The sequence below is a fragment of the Macrotis lagotis genome, chromosome 1, assembly GCF_037893015.1.
Source record: "Macrotis lagotis isolate mMagLag1 chromosome 1, bilby.v1.9.chrom.fasta, whole genome shotgun sequence".
NCBI classification, from domain to species: Eukaryota; Metazoa; Chordata; class Mammalia; order Peramelemorphia; family Peramelidae; genus Macrotis; species Macrotis lagotis.
The window spans coordinates 18,974,351-18,996,904 of record NC_133658.1 but is presented as its reverse complement, the minus strand read 5'-3'; the positions used below and the strand labels follow the sequence as shown (position 1 = coordinate 18,996,904).

The window sequence follows — 22,554 nt, the reverse complement described above, 5'->3', positions numbered from 1 at the left end:
CTATTATTCCACCTTGTAGTCCATTATTGGATGAGGAAATGAGGACTCAACCAATTAATCAGCAAGTAGTTGTTAGGTATGAATGATATAGCCATATGACTCTAAATTGATTATTATATCTGTGCGATCCTCTTCTATACAGAAGTCATGGTGGTAGTAGTAGTAATAGTAGTAGGAGTAGGAGTAGCAGTAGTAGCAATAGCAGCAGTAGGAGTAACAATAGGAGTAGCAATAATAGTAGTAGTAGTAGTAGTAGTAGTAGTAGTAGTAGTAGTAGCAGTAGTAGTAGTAGTAGTCGTAGTAGTAGTAGTAGTAGTAGCAGTAGTAGTAGTAGTCGTAGTAGTAGCAGTAGTAGTAGTAGTAGTCGTAGTAGTAGTAGTAGTAGTAGTAGTAGTAGTAGTAGTAGTAGTAGTAGCAGTAGTAGTAGTAGTAGTAGTGGTAGCCACCAGACACAACAGATTTTAAACTTTTCTAGGCAGGAGGGTCCCTATATTTATCAGTCCAAGGAGAACAAGGACTAGATTGACGATTTCACTGATGTGGATGGCACTCCCTATCAAAGAGCATTCCTTTACCCATATTGTTCTCACACGCTCCATCACATACAGATTCGGAGAATTTCCTGGCTCGCCAGGATGTAGAGTCCCACGCTCAGGCTTTCCTGGTCAGTGTGTGACAGGAGTAGGACTCAAACCCACATCTCCTGGTGTTAAGACCAGCTCCTTAGCACTATAGCATTCTATCTCTCATATAGAAGTATAAGCAGAAGATGTGCAAATTGTTGTAGTGGGAAGGCATCATGAAATCACAGCTTTAGAGCTAAAAGGATCTGAGAAGGAATCCTATGCTGTCTTCCCCTTTTAGGACTGAATGAATCAAGCCTCATAGAGAGGATCTATTCAGATCACACAATTACCAAGTGATTAAGTTGTGATTTAACCTTAGTCTTGGGACTTAGGTCCATGCACAGGCAAATGCCAAATCATCTTGACTTCCAATACTTAAACTGATTAATTCCCCACCCTATTCCTAGGGTGTGTTGAGGTGGTACCATAGTGCACAGTGGGCCAAGCTTACAGTCAGAAAGACTCCTCTTCCTGAGTTCAAATTCAGCCTCATTTACTCGAAGCTGTGTGACCCTGGGCAAGGCACTTCACCCTTTTTGCCTCAGTTTCCTCATGTGTAAAAAATGAGCTGAAGATGGAAATTTCAAACAACTCAGGAATCTTTACTAAGAAAAACTCAAAGGGATCCAAAGAGTCAGACACACCTGAAGAGCAACTACTATTCTCAGGCCTCAACTACTGCTCGGCTGTACTTTTATACTTTCCCTTTCTTTATCCACTTGTGAATTGGTCTAAATCTATATTCTACTCTATTCTTGAATCTCTTGTTCCTTTGCCCTCTTGCCACTCACCCCTTGCCAAGATGAAACTGTTTATTGTCCCATCTGCCTCCTCTTTTCTACTCACATTCTGATGAACAAAGCTAAAAATATTTTCCATGGACTGTGCAGACTAGGTCCACTCTAACTGCACCCCCAACCCATGAATTCATTAAACACCTCTGTGCTGATGATCCATCCATCGATTTGTCCAGACCTAAGCTTCCTCCTCTTCTCTAGTCTCACATTTCCAACTGCTTAATGGATATATTGAACTGCTTACTCTGTGGGCATCTGAGATTTAACAAGTATGAAATAAACTTATCTTTTCTGCAAAATAATCCCTTCTTTCTAACCTTCCTATTGCAATTGAGGATTTTCCCAGTCACTCAGGCTTGTATCTCTTGGGGTCATCCCCAACTCTTCACTGTCTTAACTCCCTCCACATTCAATTTATATCCAAGGCCTTGTGATATTACCTTTATGCTATCTCTGCAATATGCCCCCTCATCTGCTGTGATATTACTACCACACTAGTACATGTATCACTTTATGTCTAGCAGGATTCCCTGCCATGAGTCTTTCTTCCCTCCAGTCTGTCTTTCATTCAATTCAGCTTTCAAAGTGACCTCCTGTCATTCACCTACTCAGTAAACTCCAGTGATTCTCTTTCTTTCTCTCTCCCCCCCTTTTTGTTTCTGGCTCTGTCTCTCCATCTCTGTCTCTTCTTTCTGCCTCTTTGCCTCTCTCTCTCTCTCTCTCTCTCTCTCTCTCTCTCTCTCTCTCTCTCTCTCCCCCCTTCCCTCCCTGCCTCATATTCAGGATATGAATAGAAAATCCTCTGTTTGTCATTCAAACATCTTCATGACCCATTCACCCCACACAGGTCTCCAGTCTTTTTAAATCTTACACCCATACCATGTTTACTCTAGGGTCTCCATCTATAGTGGAATAGATGTTCTCCCTCTTCATTTTCACCAGTTGGCTTCCCTCAAGTTTCAGATAAAATGTACCTTTTCAAGAAGTATTTTTCATTTCCCTTTAATTCTAGCACCTCCCCTTTATTGATAATTTCCAATTTATCCAATATTTAATTTGTTAATGCATATTTGTTTGTGTATTGATGCACATTAGACTATGAACCCCTCTTTTGTTGTTGTTGGTCAATCTTTTTAGTTGTCTTCAACTCTTCATGAGCCTATTTGGGAATCTCTTGGTAGAGACATTGAAGTGGTTTGCCATTTCCTTTCCATTTCATTTTACAGATAAGGCAACTGAGGCAAACATGGTTAGGTGACTTGGTCACCTTCACACTGTTAGTGTTTGAGGCAAAATTTGAATCCAGGAAGGTGAGTCTTCCTGAAACTAGGGTCATTGTTCTATGGTAGCCCTAGTGGCCTTTATGAGCTCCTCCAGAATAGGAAATATTTTTGTCCATCTTTGTATTTCTAGGGCTTAGTTTCATGCCTGGAGTTGAGTAACTGCTTTATATATTTTTTTGATTGACTCTCTTTTCCCATTACAAAATCAGCTCTTTAAGGGTGGGATTGTCTTGCTTGTCTGTAAGTGTATTGTTAACACTTAGCACGATGTCTGAAAATATTTAATATTTAATAAATGCTTTTTCATATAATAACAGACTATTTTCATGATCCAGTACTAATCTCTAGAAATAAAGATTAAAAAGGTATGTAGGCAGTACTTATCCACAAGGAGTTTAAATTCTAATGGGAAAAGACTGCACATAAAGGGGAGCTTAAACGGGAAAAAGAGCTCACTTCCAGAACAGGGTGTTTTAGAGGAGGTCCTAGGGAAAGCATGGAGAATAAATACACCAATAACTATGGGTTCACTTTCATTCAAAAAACTTTGACTCAGAGAGACTATAATGACTTTTAAGTGAAGGAAGGAAGGAAAAAATAAACAATGAAGGGAGGAAATGAGAAAGGAAACAAGGGAAAAAAGGAAGAAAAAAGGAAAGGAAGGAGGGAAGGAAGGAAGGAAGACACAAAAGTATTTTTTCCCCTTTTGAACAGCTTTATAAAACTTTGAATATTCAAGTGATCTTAGTTGGTCTTGAAATGTGGACAAATGGAGATAAAGTAGAAGTCAATTCCAACCTGGGCACTACCCTCCTTTACTTTGGTGGCTGGCAGGAGACAACTTTGAAAAAAAGAAAGAATTTTGATCATGCTCAGCTCCTCAGGTAAGTGATCCTAATCTTCTCTGGAAATGGAGAGAATATCCATTTGCTGGGAGACTTTCCCCTCTGCTCTGTGGACAAAAACTTCTGGAAGGAAGTTCATTTGAATTTGTGAAGGTGGGGAAGTGTATTGGTTTAATCCCATGCATTGAGTCACAGTAAATTTCCCAATGTTCTCTTCTGTTGCTTTATGAAAGTGATTTTTTTTCTTTCCCAATTCTGATGGATAATAGACAAAATGAAACTGCCAATGGAATTTATTTTATTTTAACCAAGTGATATAAGAAAGAAAAAATAGTTCTGGAATTACCTTATTTCTTTCTCAATACCTCTCAGCTTTTCACTGAAATTATCTGTGATTGTGCTCCTTCACCAGAAATCAGGGTCTCATGACCCAACTCAAGGTATGCTTGCCTCTACTTTGCCTGCATCTGGCAGCCACTGATTATCAGATCTGAATTGGGGTCCTATTGACCATCCAATCAAAACTATTCAGACAAATGAAGAAACTCAGATGAAAAGAGTTTAAAGGAATTATCCAAGGTCGCAATAGCTACTAAGCATCAAAATAGGGAATTTGAATCCAAATCTCTGGATTCCAAAATTATTATTCTCATCACTCTCTTAAATGGAAGGACTGAAAGAGAAGCATACTGGGAGCAAAGACATAAAAGTGGAGATAATTATCCCAATGTCAGAGGGTCATTATGAAGTGCAAATCCTATGACTCAAGCAAAATGATTTTCAAAACAACACTATAAAAAATCTGTTATTATTTTCACACCAACAACACTGATTCAGGAAATGACTCAACTCTTACCATCATGAAGAATATATTTCTCTTTTCTTTGCAGTGGAAATTGGCTCTCACAGAATGCTCAAGGAACAGCCTACCCCTGGGGGATGTGTGTGCCCTATCACTCCTCTAGTGTTGTGAAGGTGGGTTCTTTTCAGGAAGGAGCAAGGCATATATTTTGTCACTTCTTCCTAATGACTGAATTGGGGAACACAGTGGATTTAAAGTGCTGAGGCAGATCTGGCCTGGAAGTCAGAAAGGAAAGGTAACATCAATTAGTGAACAGAATATAGCTTTAGATAAGAAAAGTCCTGGCTTTGAATTATGCCTTATACACTTTGGTTGTTCAGTCATTTTCAGTCTTATCTGACTTTTCATGATCCCATTTGGAGTTTTCTTGGCAAAAATCCTGGAGTGATTTTCCATTTGCTTCTCCAATTTGTTTTACGGATGAGGAAACTGACTTGCCCAGGGTCACATATCTAGTACCTGAGGACAGATTTGAACTCAGAAAATAGAATTCTCCTGATTCCACCTCTGGGAACTATGACTCCTCTTAGATGTTCCTAGATACTATTTGGCTCATGCAAATTATCTAATGTGCCTGAATTGTAGTTTCTGTCCTATAAAATGAGGGTGTTGGACTCAGTGATTTTTAAGGATCCTTCCAATTCCAAATGAATTATCCAAATATGCTGTTGAAAATAAAATCCTAAACTATCAGAACTAGTGCAAAGTACATTGGGTTGCCCCCAGGGGGTAATGCGTTTTCCATGATTAGAAGTTAGGGAGCAGAAACTAGAGAATTACTTATCAGGTATAGGGTGCATTAAATGACCTTTATTGTTTCTTCTAGCTGAGAGTCTGAAAGATTCCCATAAGTAAAAGATACTCTGACTTTTCTTTCTTGGAAAATTTGGGATGAAAGCTTCATAGATCACTACTAAAGGGGGGAGGGGAAGGAAGCAAAAGCAGTTAAAATAAGTCTTGTTCAAAATTTTTTTAAAAATGATCCATGAAGGCAAAGTATCAGGATTATTAAATGTCACATGCCCACAAATGGGAATTACTTATAACTTATGGAATTTAATCAGTGATGCAGCAAAGAAAGATGCCATCCTTTTTAATGAGAAAATACAGGGTAAACAATTTCATATATCATGCCCAGACATCCATCCAAAGACTTTCTGGAAAACTCCATATCTGCAGACTCTAAATCTTTGTCTTATTTCTGGAGGATCATGCTTGTTCCTACTTTTTTTCTCCATCAAAGTATCCTTTCTTACTTGGGCCTCATGTTTTGACAGGGATGCTGTGGAAAACCTCCACTCCCAAATTTTACTACACTAGAGAAAATTAAGGTGGAACCAGTCCATTATACTGTCTTTACTTCTTTGACTTTAGCTTTGCAAATGAGTGGGTATAGTGTCCAGTCATAGGAAGGGTCCATGGTGCTATTCATTTTTTCACATTTCAGTAATGAAACTTTTGCATCATAGACATAGGATGACAGTCAAAGTTAATAGAATAATCACTTAATGATGTGCCATCCACAGACCAGATTACAGCACTTTTCTCTAAGTCAGTGGAATCAAAGTACTAATATTGGGACTCCTAGACTTGGGATTCATCTCTGTAGATTAAAATGTATATAACTTGAATTCCATTCTTTGATATTTGTTAACCAATACCTAGCCAAGTCACCTGACTTGTACCTTACTCAGACAGATCTCTAAGACTTATCTATCAAGTCATAGATGGATTGAGTTATGTTCCAGAGAAAAGATTACCCATAGAGGAGATCCCTGATAATAGTCCCACCCACCCAGACTTGTGAAGATTAAGGGAGGTCATTATAAAGCAATGGCATAGAACCCTGCTCATGAAGGTACTATATGTTTTCATCATCATCATCATCATCATCATCATCATCATCATCATTATTAATTACTATTATTATTGCTATTATTTCATAGTTATTTTATATATTCACTTCAGTCCAAAGGTGAGTCCACTGAGCTGGAAGTATTAAGATTGCACCCCCATACTGATCACACAATTATTTTCTTTCCATCTTGGTTTGTTTACTTGAGGTCTCCATGCTCCCTCCTGGATTTTTCTGTCATATTTCCAAACCCTCCATATTTTCAAATACCTCCATAACTCAAAGATATCAAATCCATTTCAAGAAGAAGTCAGTGACTTCATTATCTTTGTTAACTCCACAACACTTTGCCCATGATAGGACTGAGAATATATTTGCCAAAATCAATTATAAAGATAAAAAGATTGCTGTGAGATGTTTGATAGAACAGAGCTTTAGGAATACAAAAGAATATTGTTGGGCAGGTAGGTGGCTCAGTGGATAAAGCACCAGCCCTGGAGTCAGGAGGATCTGAGTTTAAATGTGGCATCAGATACTCAATAATTACCTAGATGTGTGACCCTGGCCAAATCACTTAATCACATTGCCTTGCAAAAATTTTTAAAAAAGAATATCATTGTTACACTGAATGGTGAAAATATAATTTTCTAGAATGTCAGAACTAGAAAGTCCCCAAAATATAGCATGTCAGACTTTGGCCGAACTTTCAGATAGTGACTGGAAGAGTTGAGAGAGGCCTTACAATATAGGCTAGAATTTTTAGAAGATATTTTAGAATATACAACAGAGCTACGATAGGTTTTAGAAATCTAATACCCTTATTTTACAGAAAAGGAAAACGAAGTTAATAAATTGTTTGAGATCACAGACTATTAGAACTGAAAAAGACCTTAGAGCAGAGAATGTCAGAGTTGGAAGAATCTTAGAAGAGAGAATGTGAGAACAAAAGATGTAAAATGAGTTGGGAGAATTCTTAAAACAAACAAATGGTAGATCTGGGAGGGATCTAAGAACAGAAAGCATAAAAAGGTTGTGCAAACAGAGACTACGGCTGTAGAACATAAAATGCCAAAGGTAAATGTGACCTTGAAATATCATTTTTTTCAGGAAATCTTAGAAATGATCAAAGCTTCTCATTTTAAAAGGAGGGAACAGAACTCTAGATAGGAGATCAGTTGACAAGGTCACTGGTCAGTAAGTGACAGATCCAGAATAAAGCACCATTCCTCATGTCTTCTAGATCAGTTCTCCTTTTGTTTTAGCTTACTGTGTGCTAATTGTCACCAATGTATGTTTATTATACCAGGATCATTTACATGATACCAACATGGTGGCTGACAAGATGGCCCATGAGCTGGCCCATAGCCTTGGAATGCAGCATGACACCTATCCCTGCACTTGTTCTTATGGACGATGTGTGATGGATGGAGGAGGAAGGTGAGAACATTCCTTTGGGGATGGAGGAAGGGGAAAGAGGAGAGGAACCACTATGGCATTTCTTTGAGTAGCTTCAGATTCCAATTCTATCTGGTGAATCTCTAATGCCATCCTGAGGAAGAGAGTGTCTCGTATTCCTATAGCTAAGTATGAACTCTATTCAAGAATAAATAGTCTGAGATAAGGTTCCACTCATAGAAATATGATAATACGTAATTGAAATTTGCATATAATAATCAGTCATTAGGGTAATCTTTCAAAAAAATCAGTCTTGGCTCCTAGGTACAAGTCCCAATAAGTTTGGACTTATTCACAGTCTCCTGCATTCCCAGTAATGCAAGAGGATTAGCTGGTTCCCAAGGCTTCTGTAAACAATGAATAATTCCTATTTCTGGACCAGTTACTACTTGAATACAGAAGAGACAACTTAAGAAGAATGTCACCTGAAAGGGATTCCCAGAAACAATTCTAGATTTTTGGAGGGGACTCCATGCATGGGTCAATCATGACCATAAGGGCCCTAACAAGCAAGATCTTAGGCCCATTAAGAATTCATAAAATTATCATTTTGACAATCTGGTCAGTTTTGAATTGCAAATATGTGCCGAATCTCAGGGCCAATCCACATCTATTTACTAAACATCTGGAAAGTTGCCAGATTTCTTCCCAATGAGGTCAGACTAGATGGATATTTTATGGTTCCTGACCTCGAGAAACTTTAACTCACTAAAGAAACCAAGACCATGCTCATAAATCAATCAACTAATCAATAGAAGAGAATATATTCAGCATCTATTAAATGTGAAGCAAAGGGAGTACAAAGATAAAAGTGACCTAATCCCTTCTCTCAGAATGCTTACATGCTATGTATATGTGGGGGTAGCTACAAAGCAGATACCAGATGTCTTGAGGGGGGTAGGCTGCAATTAGCTGGGAGGGGCAGTTGCGGTGTAGAAGGTGACATTCAAGCTGGGTCTTGGAGATAAGGGAGGTTTAAGAAATGGAGATGAGAAGAGTGGGTACTCCAGTAAAGGAGGGCATAGGGATGAAAGAGGGAAGGTTATGTATGAGGAAGAGTTTGAAGACCAGAGCAACTCAAATGGAGCAAGGAGGGATTGGAGAGCCCTGGAATTGGACTGGAAAGGTAGGTTAGGAATAGTTTTGGAAGGGCATTGAATATGAATTTGCAATGTGCCAGTTGATTATGGGCCAGCTGACTACATGCCAGTTATCAAGCTAATTGTCAGAGATATAAATAAAAATGAGCAAAATTTCCCCTACTGAGAAGGAGATTACATTCTAATGACAAAGATGGTACATGAAGGGGGACTAGAAGGAGGATGCTTAGGAGTGGTTTATATGCCTTCCTTGAGGAAAACAGGTAAATATGGCAGAACTTAAATGAAGCCCAACTTGTGAGGTAATGAGAAGAATGGGGTTTAAAGAAGGAAACTTCTACAAATCTAGATCAGCTTGTTTGGCAGCTGCTCAGTTTAGAGTTACCCATAGCACAGAGTGTGAGTGACTTGTTTAGGGTCATACAACAAATAACTGGGTGTTTAAGGTAAGTCTTCCACCAGAGCTTTCTTGCTCTAAGATGCTATGCATTGCACTACATTGCCTCTTCCTGGAGGCACTACCTGGAGTAGTGACAATGAGTGCTTTAGAAATTCAGGAAAGGAAAATTAGTATGGATAAAAATGGTTGGAGGAGGTTTTATGGAAGGAGATGAGACCTGTCCTGTACCCTGAAGGAGAGTAAAGAATGGGATCTAAAGAGAAATGGACGATGCCAGCCACATGGAGCACATCACCATAAGTTTGGAGTTCCCCTATTTATGGGAAATATGATGAACAGTTGAAAGGTAACCAGCGGGGTAGAATCTGGATGCTGTAGGACCTTGTACCCATAATATGTGAGGGTTAGCTGAAGAAATGGACTTGTTTAGCCTGGAGAAGAGGGGGCTGAAGGGTATTATGGGAAGCATGATAGGAACCTGAATGTAAAGCACAGAACATCCAACAGGATGTGGTGGAACAAATTGTTTTGCTTAATTAACCTGTCTGAACATGAGTTCATACAAAAGGTTGGCAAAAAGAATTAGATGTTAGGGAGAGCTAGGTTGCACAGTGGCTAGAGCACCAGCCCTGGAGTGAGGAGTACCTGAGTTCAAATCTGTCCTCAGATGCTAAATAATTACCAAGCTGTGTGGCCTTGGGCAAGCAACTTAACTCCATTGCCTTGCCAGAAACAATTTTTTTTAAAAAAGAATTAATTTTAGTGTCTCCCAAGGCTCTCAACCCTCTTCTATTTTCTATTACACACACACACACACACACACACACACACACACACACACACAAACACACACATACAAATAATGTCTCTTGCTGTTCTTACTAGCTCTCATGAATTAAATGATCATTCAATTCCAATGATTTCCATCCCTATATTCCCTCCTCTATAGTCTTTCTCTGAGATCTAATTTCATATCACCAATTGTCTTTTGACCATCTTCAACTCTCAAATAAACTTTTCCAAAACAGAGCATTCTTCCCAGAGAGGCAACTTTTCTTAATGTCTCTATTTCTCTGGAGGGTGCCACCATCACAATCATTCCAACTTCAATGTGATTTTTCAGCTCTTCAATCTTTCCTTACACAGCCAATTCTTTGTCATTGCTCTTTACATCATTTCTCTTATTAATCTCTTTCTCTCCATTCACCTAGGCATCAAGTACATTCAGAAACTTGTTACCTTTTCCTTGGACTGTTGTAAAAATCTTCTCAGTGGTCTTCATGTCTCCTTTCACTCAGTAGCCAAAGTGATTTTCCTAATGTTTAGGTCTTCGTATCTCACCCTCCTACTCTTCTCCAATGTTGGTAACTTCCAAGAACAAAAGTAAAGTCCTCTGATAGTTAAATCCCTTCAGAACCTGACCCTTCTAATGTTCCTACCTTCCTTCTACTTTCCTTCTCTATCATTAGAATTACTTCCAGAAAGTATTGGTTACTTCCAAAGGGAGTGGGTTTGCTTCACTGGAAAAGCCTTCAATGAGAACCTGGGTGACTACTGTTGGGTACCTTGCAGATGAGGTTCCTTTTCTTATTGAATGAGAATAAAAGTCTGAAGCACAACTCCTAGGAGGAGGGGGAGGAGCAGAATGAGCAACAGTAGCAAGAGGAGCAGTAATAGTATCAGTAGCAGCAGCGACATTAGTAGTAGTAGGGTTAGCTGGGTGACCTTAGATAAGTCACTTAAACTGATTGCCTTACATCCATTTCCAGTCATCCTGATTCATATTTCTCCACTGGACTCAGATGGCTGTGGAGGAGAAAGTGAGGCCGGTGGCAAAGCACAGGCTTGTCATGGCATCACCTCCCTTCTTTGAGAACAAAGTAGGAGCAGCAGCAGCAGCAGCAGCAGCGGAAGTAGTAAATGCTGCTAATAGTTGCCAAATCCTTTATGTTTCTTATCTCACTTGATCATCACGACTCTGGGAGGTGAGGACCATTAATATCCAAATTTTATAAAAGAGGAAACTAAGGCTGAGAAGGAGTATGTAACTGATCCAGAGACAAGTAAATAGGAAGAGATTGAGACATCTTACTCATTGCAAGTCCCGTGCTCTTACCTCCATATCATCTAGCTGCCTCAGCCTATCTCTCTTTTATATCTCTACTCTTACCATCTCCTCTACCTCTTAGAATCTTGGATTCTATACCTGGGACCACCTTGGGCTTCAATAGGCCAGATGTGGTCTTCTATAGCAGACCCATATAGCAATCATATTTTCTGGGCATTTCTAAAACACACTTAACCACAAATTTTCTGGTGCCCTTCATGCTCTGTCTTTGTCATTGGAATATAATCTCTTTCTCAGTGGGGATAACTTTGCTTGCTTTATTTATATCTCTCACAAATAGCTGGCATTTGTAGGCATTTAATCAATGTTTTATCTATCATTTAATTCATCCATCTCTATCAATCAATCTTCCTTCAATATCTATCATCCAACCATCCATCCATCCACCCATCTATCTATATATTTCTCTGTCATTTATCTATCTGTCTATCTATCTATGGTAACTAGATGGTGCTGGGGTAGAGTGCTGATCCTGGAGTCAGGAGGACCTGAGTTCAAATCCAGCCTTAGACATGTGTTAGCTGTATGACCTTGGACAAGTCACAACTCTGAATGTCTCACATCCAGGGTCAGTTCCAGTCATACTGATTTGTATCGGATCACTGGACCTAGATGACTCCAGAGGAGAAAATGAGACTGGTGACTTAACACAGCAACCTCTCATCCAATCCAACTCATTTGCTTGTCATGGCATCACCTCCCTGATGTTATGACCTTCTTTGATAACAAAGGACAAGCATCATCATCTATCTATCTATCTCTGTCTCCTGGTTTATTTATCTCTCTTTGGTAACAAACTATTCTTTTTGACTTTAGTACTTATAGAACAAGAAGCTCAATGCCTTCTTAGTTAAGTCCTATGATAGGAAAGTGCAAGGTTCTTCCTGGATGGGTAGGGGTTAAGGACAGGCCATCTCTCCTCCTCCTACCTTGTGCAATGCAATTGAATTGACCATCTCTCTCATCCTTACAGTGCTGGCTGCTAACTCCCCCAACTCCATGGCTTTGTATTGGCCATGCCCTCCCCACCTCTACTTCCTGAAGTCCTCCTCTTTTATAAGAGGCATCTCAGGTGCCGTTTTCTACCTGGAGTTTTTCCTCATCCCCACCAATGCTAATGCTCTCCTTCCCCAACTACCATACATTTAACTATTTAGTATGTATTTGTATTGAGATAGACAGACATAAATATATATATATAATAAATATCACATACCTGCACACACATACATATATGTGTACCTGCGTGCATGTTTTATACACATATGTGCAAACATGTAGGTTTACAGATAGATCTACTGCATAGTTATATCTTGCCTATTAGAAGATAGACTTCTTGGAGTAGAACTTGCTTTGCTGTTTATGGGGTGTAATCCCATCACAAGGTCTCTCACATCGGGAGTGTGGAATAGATGCATGTTGATTGATTTATTGATTTCTATAATAGCATGGGAAAGATTTAATTTTTGAAAACAAAAACCCCCCAAAAATTTCTTTCATAAGAATCTAAAAGCAATTTAACTGGGAAGCTCCAGGGGTTGATCATGAGTAATAAAAAGGCTTTTAGCATTTATTAGTGATGATTGTGTCCTTCTGGAGCATGTCATTAGCCCTGCAGGCCACCTTCCCACCTTCAGAGCAGAGCTAATCTCTCTTCTCTCTCTCTCTCTCTCTCTCTCTCTCTCTCTCTCTCTCTCTCTCTCTCTCTCTCTCTCTCTCTCTGACTTTCTCATTCCCAGCATCCCCTCCCAAGGATTCAGCAAATGCAGCCAGAACCAATACAGACAGTACCTCCTGGATTACAAGCCCATGTGCATCCTTAATGTTCCACTTGCCAAGGCCATCATTACATTCCCAAAGTGTGGGAACCAGATATTAGAAGTGGGAGAAGAGTGTGACTGTGGCAGCTCAGAGGTACTTACTTATGAGGAGTGGGTGCTTGGGAGTAAGCAGATTCCCAAGGAAGGCAGAACTTCATCCTGACAAGGTAGCCAATAAACTATGGTTAATCAAATGAAAATTCAGTCTTATAATTCCCAGAAGCCCATGGCAGGCTCTATGTTCTCATCAGTGAATGGTGCCTCATAGAAATGGAGCTTTCTGGAGATCAGGAGCAGTCCAGCTTCAAGATTCCAGATACCTCCATGTTGGAAAGGACCTGAGAGACTATTTGGTCTTATCTCTGTCCTGATGTCAGATACCCTAGCCCAGATAAAGGATAGGCAGACAGCAATCCATCACCGTGCTAATCTCCAGGCTACAAATACCAGCAAAATGAGACAGTTGCTGCCTTCAAGAAGGCAATATTGGGAAGGGAACCAATGGGATTGACACAGGGGCAGGAAGGAAAAGTTCAGAGCGTTAGGAGTTCAGGTGGCAAGAAGACTAAGGCATGATGGACCTGGGTCCATCCTCAAATGGAGACCTTGAAAATAACACACCAATGAGACAAAGAAACTGGGACAGCACGGGGGAGTCCAAAGTGAAAAGGCAGCTGAATCATGGCAAGGAAATCCCTCCAGTCAGAAGCACAACAGGGAAGGGGGAGGGAAATGGCAATTGGTCTTCCAACTTCTGTTTGAACACTTTCTGGGACAGGAATTTGCTTGACTCCCAAAACAGCTATTTCCAATTTTGAGCAGCTCTAGTAGTTAAAATGTTCCCTGTTTTGCTGAGCAAAAATAACCTGCCTCTGTGCTCCTTCGGTAATTGCTCTAAATTTATATTTTTAGGCCAAGGAGCATCAGTTTACTATCCATTTCATTTAAATACAGGGAGACCCAAAAGTCAGCGTGGAGTTTAACAAAGTATTAAGACTTGGGAATAGACTGTATTTAAAGGTCAAGATAAAGGATCCTTCTCTAGGAAACACACTCCTAGTTCCCCCTTGATTGGAGGTCTTTCCTTATCTGGCTGGTCTGATGATCATGGTTGTCCTTCCTTCTCAAAGAAGACCATGACATCAGGGGAGGTGATACCATGACAAGCACATGAATTGGATTTGAGTGAGGGGGTTCCTGTGCTAAGTCTCCAGCCTCATTTTCTCCTCCAGAGCCATCTTGGTCCAGTGGCTAGATATGAATCAGGATGACTGGTAATAACCCTGGATGCAAGGCAATCAGGGCTAATTGACTTGTCCAAGGACACACAGCTAGTAAGTGGCAAGTGTCAGACTGGATTTGAACTCCCATCTTCCCGACTCCACGGCCAGTGCTCTATCTATCTATCCACTGCACTACCATACTTAAAGTGAGAGTGAATTTAATTGAGATGACAGGGTGCCAGACAAGACAGGACCTGGTTCTAATTCCCACATAACATCTACTGTCATCTACCCAAATACTTCCTAGATATCAGAATCTATATTTTCACTTCCTCAAGTCAACAAATGTCTATGCAATCTTCAATAAATAAAGGGTTTGGACTTGGTAAACTTGAGGGTTCCTCCCAGCTCAAACCTTTGTAACTCTGTTCCAAAATCACTCAGTTCCTAATTGTAATCACAATCCTTTGTAGAATATCTTACCCCCACCATACATAAAAAAGTACATAAACCAGGTAGGAGAACTTTCAGGTTAAATCCCTTAGTGTAACCATAGTCACTTAATATCCCCAGGCCTCAGTTTACACTCATAAAATGAAGGTTTAGATAAGATATCCTCTTAAGTCCCTTCTAGTTAAGATCTTATAAATTAGGGTGGGGCAAATGGAAATTTTTCCCTGGGTGTCAAATTTTAGAGGAACCCAATAATAGTTTCGAATTTTTGGCAGAAAGATAGAAATCACTTAGCTAGTTTATTAATTATAATAAGAAACTCCAAGACAGCTCGCCAATGATCACAATATAAGTGGACTACTTCCTTAGCCCTCTGACAATCACTTTGCCCACGTATAGTATTCTCACTAACCACTTAAAAAATTATTCCTGGTGTTAAATTCCCCCTGGGTACTCCCATAGTTTTTGAATGAAGAAATCACTTGATGCTCAGACTTGATCAGAGGCAGCTAGGGGGTGCCACATTGCATCAAGTATTGGGTCTGGAGGCAGGAAAAGGAGTTCAAAATTGGCCTCAGACACTTGCTAGTTGTGTCACATTAGGCAAGTCATTTAGTATCTATCTATCAGTTTCCTCAGTTATGAAATGGGAATAATAGCTTCTACCCAGAATTAGAAGCTCAAATTTACAAAGTGGTTAGCCCAGGACCCCTCTCACGCAACTGTAACATCTTGGCCTTGGATGGAATTTTATTCCCTTGCCCCTTTGCTTTAAAAGAACTATTTTATAAATTTGTTGAATATAAATTGAAGAAGGGAATGAATTGTGCAATGAGGAACCAGCCTATGATGTGACTTCTTGTCTTTGCCCATTTCTCTCCTGGTCAAAGGACTGCACCAATATGTGCTGTGAGGCCAAGAAGTGCACACTGAAGCCTGGCAGCGCCTGTGGAGGGGGAGAATGCTGTGAGTCTTGTAAGGTAGGATGCACCCTTCTACCTTACCCTTCTCTTGTCTTCAAATGATTTCAAACAGACACATGAAGTCATAAGGCAATACCTTTCCCTGATTGCTTCATTGAATGTGGAATGTTGATAGGTATACCCATTAAAAAAAATTAGATGGGTTTTAATTATATCTTTTGTTTTTTTAACGAAATTAGATGTTTTACTCCCCCTTCCCTTCATTCATCTTTCTCTCAACCAGAAAACCATCTTATATTAAGACTTAAAAAGTAGGAAGAAGTATAATAATCAAAAACAATTCTAAAAAAAATTTTGATAAAAAATATCATCCATATCCAGAGGAGGAATTATGGATTTTAAAGGAAGACCAAATTTTCTTATCTTCAATTTTTAAAAGTTGTCTTATGTAATATGTCTTTTTTCTCTCTCTGATGATTTTTTCCATCTGGATTTGATTTTTCTTTCATAACAGGATTAAAATGAATTTTTGTTTAGCATGGCTATACATGTATAATTTATGTTGGATTGCTTCCTTTCCAAAAGGGGGGGGGAGAACTGGAAAAAATGTAAAGCACAAAACTTTGCAAAAAATACCATTACAAGTAGTTCAAATATATATATATATATATATATATATATATATATATATATGTACATATATACATATTTAAAAAGAGGGACTATAAAGTGAAATCACAACCAAAATCATTAAATGCATCAAAACAATATGGCATTAGAATGGATGGAGTACACCTGTGAACTCTGACTGAGCATCTGGAGGTACCATGGAGAGAGCCAGGACCTTGGAAATCTTCCTTCTGACACTTAGTAACTTTGGGACCTCAGGCCAGATACTGCAACTCTCTCAGCCGGTGTAATAGGGATAATCACAGCACCTACCTCACTGAGTAACTGTTATGAAGATCAAAGGAGGGACCAGAGGAAGGAAATACTGTACACACTGTCTAAATGCTAGCTATTGTTACTATTGTAGTTGTAACCTAGTCAAGAGTAAGACAGAAGAAAATGCTCCTGCAACCCCCCCATCAAAGCAAACAAACACCACCACCAACAAAGAGCTGCCATAAGCAGATGTCCTAAGGTTTTCTCCTGACTTTTCAGAATGAGGAATGCAGTCATTGCAAAAAAAAAATATATATGAGCCAGCCAACGTGCTTAGCTTTTGGGATACAAAAAAAAAAAAAAGACAAAAAGAGTCCCTAACTTCAAGTTCCCATTCTAATGATGGAGACAAGATGAGAATAGAGTTTTTTCCCAGTTATGGGAAAACTCATTTGGGCTTTTCTTGGCAAAGATTCTGAAGTGGTTGGCCAGTTTCTTCTCTAGCTCATTTTGCAGATGAGAAAACTAAGGCAAACAAAATTAAGGGACTTGCTCAGGGTGATATGGCTAGTAAGTTTCTGAAGTCTGGACTAATAAAGATCAATCTTCCTGATACTGAGCTCAGTTCTGCACCATCTAGCTGATTCTTAAATGTAAATAGGTAAGTGCAAGCTAAAATACATATTTAAATGCAAATTATAGACAGAGTAGATGGGAGGTGACCTTAGAGGGAAAGGAATCAGCAACAGAGGGGACCAGGAAAGACCCAATGAAATCGATTCCCCCAACTTGTAGTCATTCAAAGAAGACTGAATGGTCCCTTGTGGCTATTATAGTGGGGTTTCTTTTCCAGGGATAATTTAGACTATAGGATCTCTGAGATCCCTTCCATTAGTAAGGTATAATTCTCCAAAATATCCTTCATTTCACTCACCATCCTTTAAAACGAAATCATCTCATTTCTCCACATGTACCAAGTCTTACCTTGCTGAATAAGACATGTTGCATATTTTGATCTCCTCTTCTTTCTTTAGATTAAGAAAGCTGGGGTCCTATGCAGAACAGCCAAAGATGAGTGTGATATCCCTGAGATGTGTGATGGTTTCTCTCCAAAGTGTCCAGTGGACCGATTTCGAGTGAATGGATTCCCTTGTCAAAACTCCGAAGGCTACTGTTTCATGGGGAAGTGCCCCACTCGAGATAGTCAATGTTTTGAGATGTTCAAGGATGGTAAGAAGCAACTAGGTATCATCCCTGAAGAATGGAGTCACTATTACTCTCTCTGACTTGCTCCTTCTAAAGGCACAGAAGATCCTGCCTTTGGAGATACTCATCATTTGTAACCACTCTCCTTATTACCATTACCATGGAAAGAAAGGAGATAATTAGTTTTAGTGGATAGAAGGGCACAAATGATGGTCCCATTTTTAATCCATGCTGGCTAGGTGATCCTACAGCACTCCCATAATGTCTCAGTGTCCCTAGACAACTCTTTGTGACATTTAAGGTCAGAATGCATGTTAATCTGGTTTGGCAGAAGGAATTTTCTCATCAGCATTTCCCTACGCCAATGAAATCCCATATCCTGTTCAAAATAAACATGGAATGACCCCTGGCTTTGGAATCTAGATTTCCCAGTGTAAATCCTAATTCTGCTAATTTGTATCTATGTATGGAGGAGAAAAGAATTTGTTAAGTGTCTGATGCTGAGTATTTCATTAACATTATGTCTTTGGGGGCAGTCAGGTGGCACAGTGGATAGAGTACCCGTTCTGGAAGTAGAAGGACATGAAATCAAATCCTCAAACACTTGATACTTACTAGCTGTGTGAACTTGGGCAAATCATTTAATCCCATTGTCTCACAAATATCCAAAACAACCTCCTCAAATAACCCTCCAAGGTTGGCCTGTTATTAACCCCATTTTACAATTCAGGAAACAGAGGCAGACAAAGATGAAATGTCTTGCCCAGGGCCACATAGTAAGTGTTTGAAGCTAGATTTGATTCCAGTTTTCGTACTTTAAGTCCACTACTCTATTCACTGAGACACCCAGCTGTGTGTAATGTTTTATAAATCTTGAGCCTCAATTTCCTCAAACTGAAAATAGCTAGACAGCTTCTAAAATGTCTTCCAACTCTAAACCTATGATTTGAGACCTCAGAAGGTTTTAAATTGGTGGCCAAGGCAATTACCAATGGCATGTCAAAAAATCTAAAGCTTGGTAGGTATGATAGGATGCAATTGAAGGTGTGTCTGTCATCTCAAGACCAGTCCAGCTGCTATCTGAGGTGCTGAGCAAAGAAGGCTAGCAGATGGAGTATGACTTGAAACTATTTATTATCAGGGTAGAGATAGAGGTACGGTTGGTGGGTGGGGAGGAGGGGGAAATACTCTCTGTATCAGATAGCTGAAGGATTCTTTGAAGTATAGTCTAGAATCTTTGAATTTAAGAATATCCTTAATCAAGAAAAATACACGCACGCACACACACACACACACACACACACACACACACACACACACACACACGTCAATGAGAATCTGGGTGGTAAAGAGTCACTTCACTCCTAACTATCAATAATCCTATTTGGGGTTTTCTTACCAAAGATCCTAGAGTGTTTTGCCATTTCCTTCTCCAACTCATTTTTCAGATGAGGAAACAGAGTTAAATGACTTGGTCAGGGTCATCAAGCTCGTATTTGAGAATGGATTTGAAGTCAGGAAGATACTTCTTCCTGAAACCAAGTACAGTACTATTTTCATGGAGAGAGAGAGAGAGACAGAGAAACAGAGAGACAGAGAGACAGAGAGAGATAGAAACAGAGACCAACAGAGACCAACAGAGACAGAGATTAGGAAAACTGAAGCTCATTTGGGGAAGGGACTTGCTCAAAGTCCTATAAAAGAGTGAGGATTCAGAGATAATGAGATTTTGATTCTCTTTCCTCCTTGTACATCTTTATTAGTGGTTCACCTAGAATTAATAAGTATAATTTTTCTATTTGGTGATTATCTTACCACTCCCTAAGCTGGTTTCTATCTTTGTTCCTTACAAACCACTCCAGCATTTATGGATTAATGGTTGCCAGGTTAATTAAGTAACAATGAAACTATTTAATGAACTTGAATCCCTAGATTGGAAAGCTCAAACAGGCCAGAATCATGTAGCTTTGCATAACCCCCCACCCCGTGTTCTGTTCACGCTAGATACTTAGGAAATGTTCTTTGAATAAATAACTGAATCTCCTCTTTTATCTTATGTTGTTTTTCATGTCTTTGTTTCTACTTTACTCTTTTATTGGTTTCTCATCCATCTTCCCAGAGGCTAAAGGAGGTCATGATATCTGTTATGAAACAAATAAAGGAGGACATAAATTCGGATACTGCAAGAAGGTGGACAATAGATTTATCCCCTGTGATGAAAAGTAAGTGTCCTGTGGATATAGATTAGTGGCTGCCAGTGACGTGTTCCAAAATCAGTTGGGGGATTGTCTTCTAAGCAGAATGAGGTAACAGTTGTTGATTCATCCTACAGCTAATAATCAAAGGAGGAGTCCATTCTGGCTCTTTTTTGCCAACTGAGAAGTTTAGGCCGTATTCATTGATTGAAAGGACATATGAGGTGAAGAGGGAAAGGTCAGAGGACATGAGATAATTGAAGAGGAAAGGAAGAGAAAACAGAAAAGAAAAAAAGAAAGGACAAAAAGGAAGAAAAGAAAAAGGAAAATGGGAAAAGGAAGTGGTGATATAGGTTATAGACTTGCATGACCTTTAAATCCATCCATCCATTTCATATTATAAGTCAGGAAAGTAAGGTCAATGCAGGCCAACATTGGCAAGGACACAAAATAAGTAAATGGCAAAACTAGGAGTCAAAGATTGGTCCTCTGACATCAAAATCAGCTCTCTTCCTATGTACTATTTTGCTACAATATGTAGCCACTTTAACCTCTCGTCTCATCTGTAAAATGATGATGTAAGAGAAAAAGGAATCCCTTACAGAGAACCAGAAAAGGGGGGGTGGAAACAGGAAACAAAGAGGAAAGAACAGAGAGAAAAGGAAGACAAGAGAGAATCCAGAAAAGTAAGATTTATGAGTCCTGCTTCTAGATCTAAATGTTGTTAAAAGACCTTTGTCTTATCTCTGGATAGATATCTTGAAATTTGTCCTATAATTATTTTCGAGATATCAAGGAATAAATAAATATAATCTATAACCTGATGAATTACTGCAGATTATTTTTCTACAGAGAATTAGATCCCTCCCCACTCAGCTCTTGACTTTTTCCTCACACTTTTCTCAACTGAACTGATAAGCCTAGATCTAAAATCTTAGAGAAACTGAAGAAGGATAATTGTGAAGAGAGAGGTCAACTAGCTATTAGGAGTTGATCTTTGGTCCTTCCTGGCTTCTACATTCCCTATATTTGTCAAAAGCACCATCATTTGTTCACTCACCCAGCTCCCTTGCCTCATAGGTATCCTCAATATTTTGCTCTGGTACAATTCTCATATCCAATTTGTCACCAAGACTTATTGATTACATTTCTTTGACTTCTCTCCAGTCCATTGCACCATATATCTACATCTCAATCATCTTAACTCAAGGTTCACCTCTCTTCCTATATCTGGTCCATTCCCCGCCCATTCTTTTTCCTTCTCTAATGATGTCCTTGATGTCACATTTCCCCAGTAGGTCCCCTGAACTAATGTAATGACCTACACATAGCCATGTATCAATCTCTTCCTCTCCCACCAATCTGTTCACATGGATGTCAACTCGTTATTCCCAAAGCTTGGGCATGGACGTGTTACCCCTACACTATTGTTATTCATTTAACGATAAAATAAAAACTTATTCTTGACATTGTCCTTCACAGTTTTACTCCAGTTTACATTCCTAGCATAGTCTCATTCATGCATTGAATCCTAGTCAGAATGTTTTATGGCAGCTCATCATATACTACTTCCCATTTTCCATATATCTGTCTTCAGTGGGCTGTTGACAGTACCTTAAATGTTCTCCCTCCTCAACTCTTCTTCTTGGAATTCCCAACTCCCTTTAAGGCTCTCCTAAACTATAATATTTTTCTAGAAACCTTTTTTGATCCCCCATATGCTACTATTGCTTCCTTAAATCACCATACTTGTATTTTTAATAGATTCTAAATTTTGTTAAATCTATGACTATAATGAATCAGAGTTCTTTTTTAAGTTAAAAATGACTCAAAAGCAATATTTGTTGCTGATAAACATATAAAGGCAAGAATATGCCCTAGCTGAATGAAGATAAAATTGTTTCTTTGGCTAAACCTTTTTTAAAAATTTTGTTTATTTAAGGGAATGCGGTTAAGTGACTTGCTTAAGGTCACACAGCTAGGTAATTATTAAATGTCTGAGACCAGATTTAAACTCGGGTCCTCCTGACTCCAGGGCTGGTGTTCTATCCACTGTGACACCTACTGCCCCTTACCTCTTGTTTTGAAATAAATTCATTTGCATGCTAAGTCAAAGGTGATTTTGAAAGTATCTGTCTTAGGAACCCTTCACAAATGTAAGCACCTTGAGGACTTTGCCTTTGTATCCTGGGACTCAGGACAGGAGGTACTAAGTGAAAATTTGTTGACTGAATGATGATATAAGACTTCTCATGGGTCTTTTCAGAGATCTGAAATGTGGGAAGATATACTGCACTGGAGGCCAGTACTTTCCAACTTATGGGGAGGACAAAATCTACCACCATAAGGTTCCAGAGGAGAATATTACAGTGGAATGCAAAGCATTTTTCCCACTTCAATACACAGAAGATCTAGGCATAGTTGCTTCAGGAACAAAATGTGGGGATGGAAAGGTGAGTTTAAGTTATCTTTCCTTTCTCATTCTGTCCCTCCTTTCA

The 22,554-nt window shown here is 39.2% G+C and overlaps 1 protein-coding gene across 1 annotated transcript in view; it reads left to right on the top strand.

The window, feature by feature from the left end:
* The window catches only part of ADAM7 (ADAM metallopeptidase domain 7), a 62,080-nt gene that overhangs the window by 31,751 nt on the left and 7,775 nt on the right, over positions 1 to 22,554 (top strand). The window contains exons 10-17 of the mRNA XM_074220263.1: positions 3,421 to 3,590; positions 4,442 to 4,526; positions 7,575 to 7,705; positions 13,091 to 13,265; positions 15,738 to 15,827; positions 17,690 to 17,885; positions 19,981 to 20,083; positions 22,323 to 22,509. Coding sequence (XP_074076364.1) covers positions 3,421 to 3,590; positions 4,442 to 4,526; positions 7,575 to 7,705; positions 13,091 to 13,265; positions 15,738 to 15,827; positions 17,690 to 17,885; positions 19,981 to 20,083; positions 22,323 to 22,509 — 1,137 coding nt within the window. The remainder of the gene's footprint in view (positions 1 to 3,420; positions 3,591 to 4,441; positions 4,527 to 7,574; positions 7,706 to 13,090; positions 13,266 to 15,737; positions 15,828 to 17,689; positions 17,886 to 19,980; positions 20,084 to 22,322; positions 22,510 to 22,554) is intronic.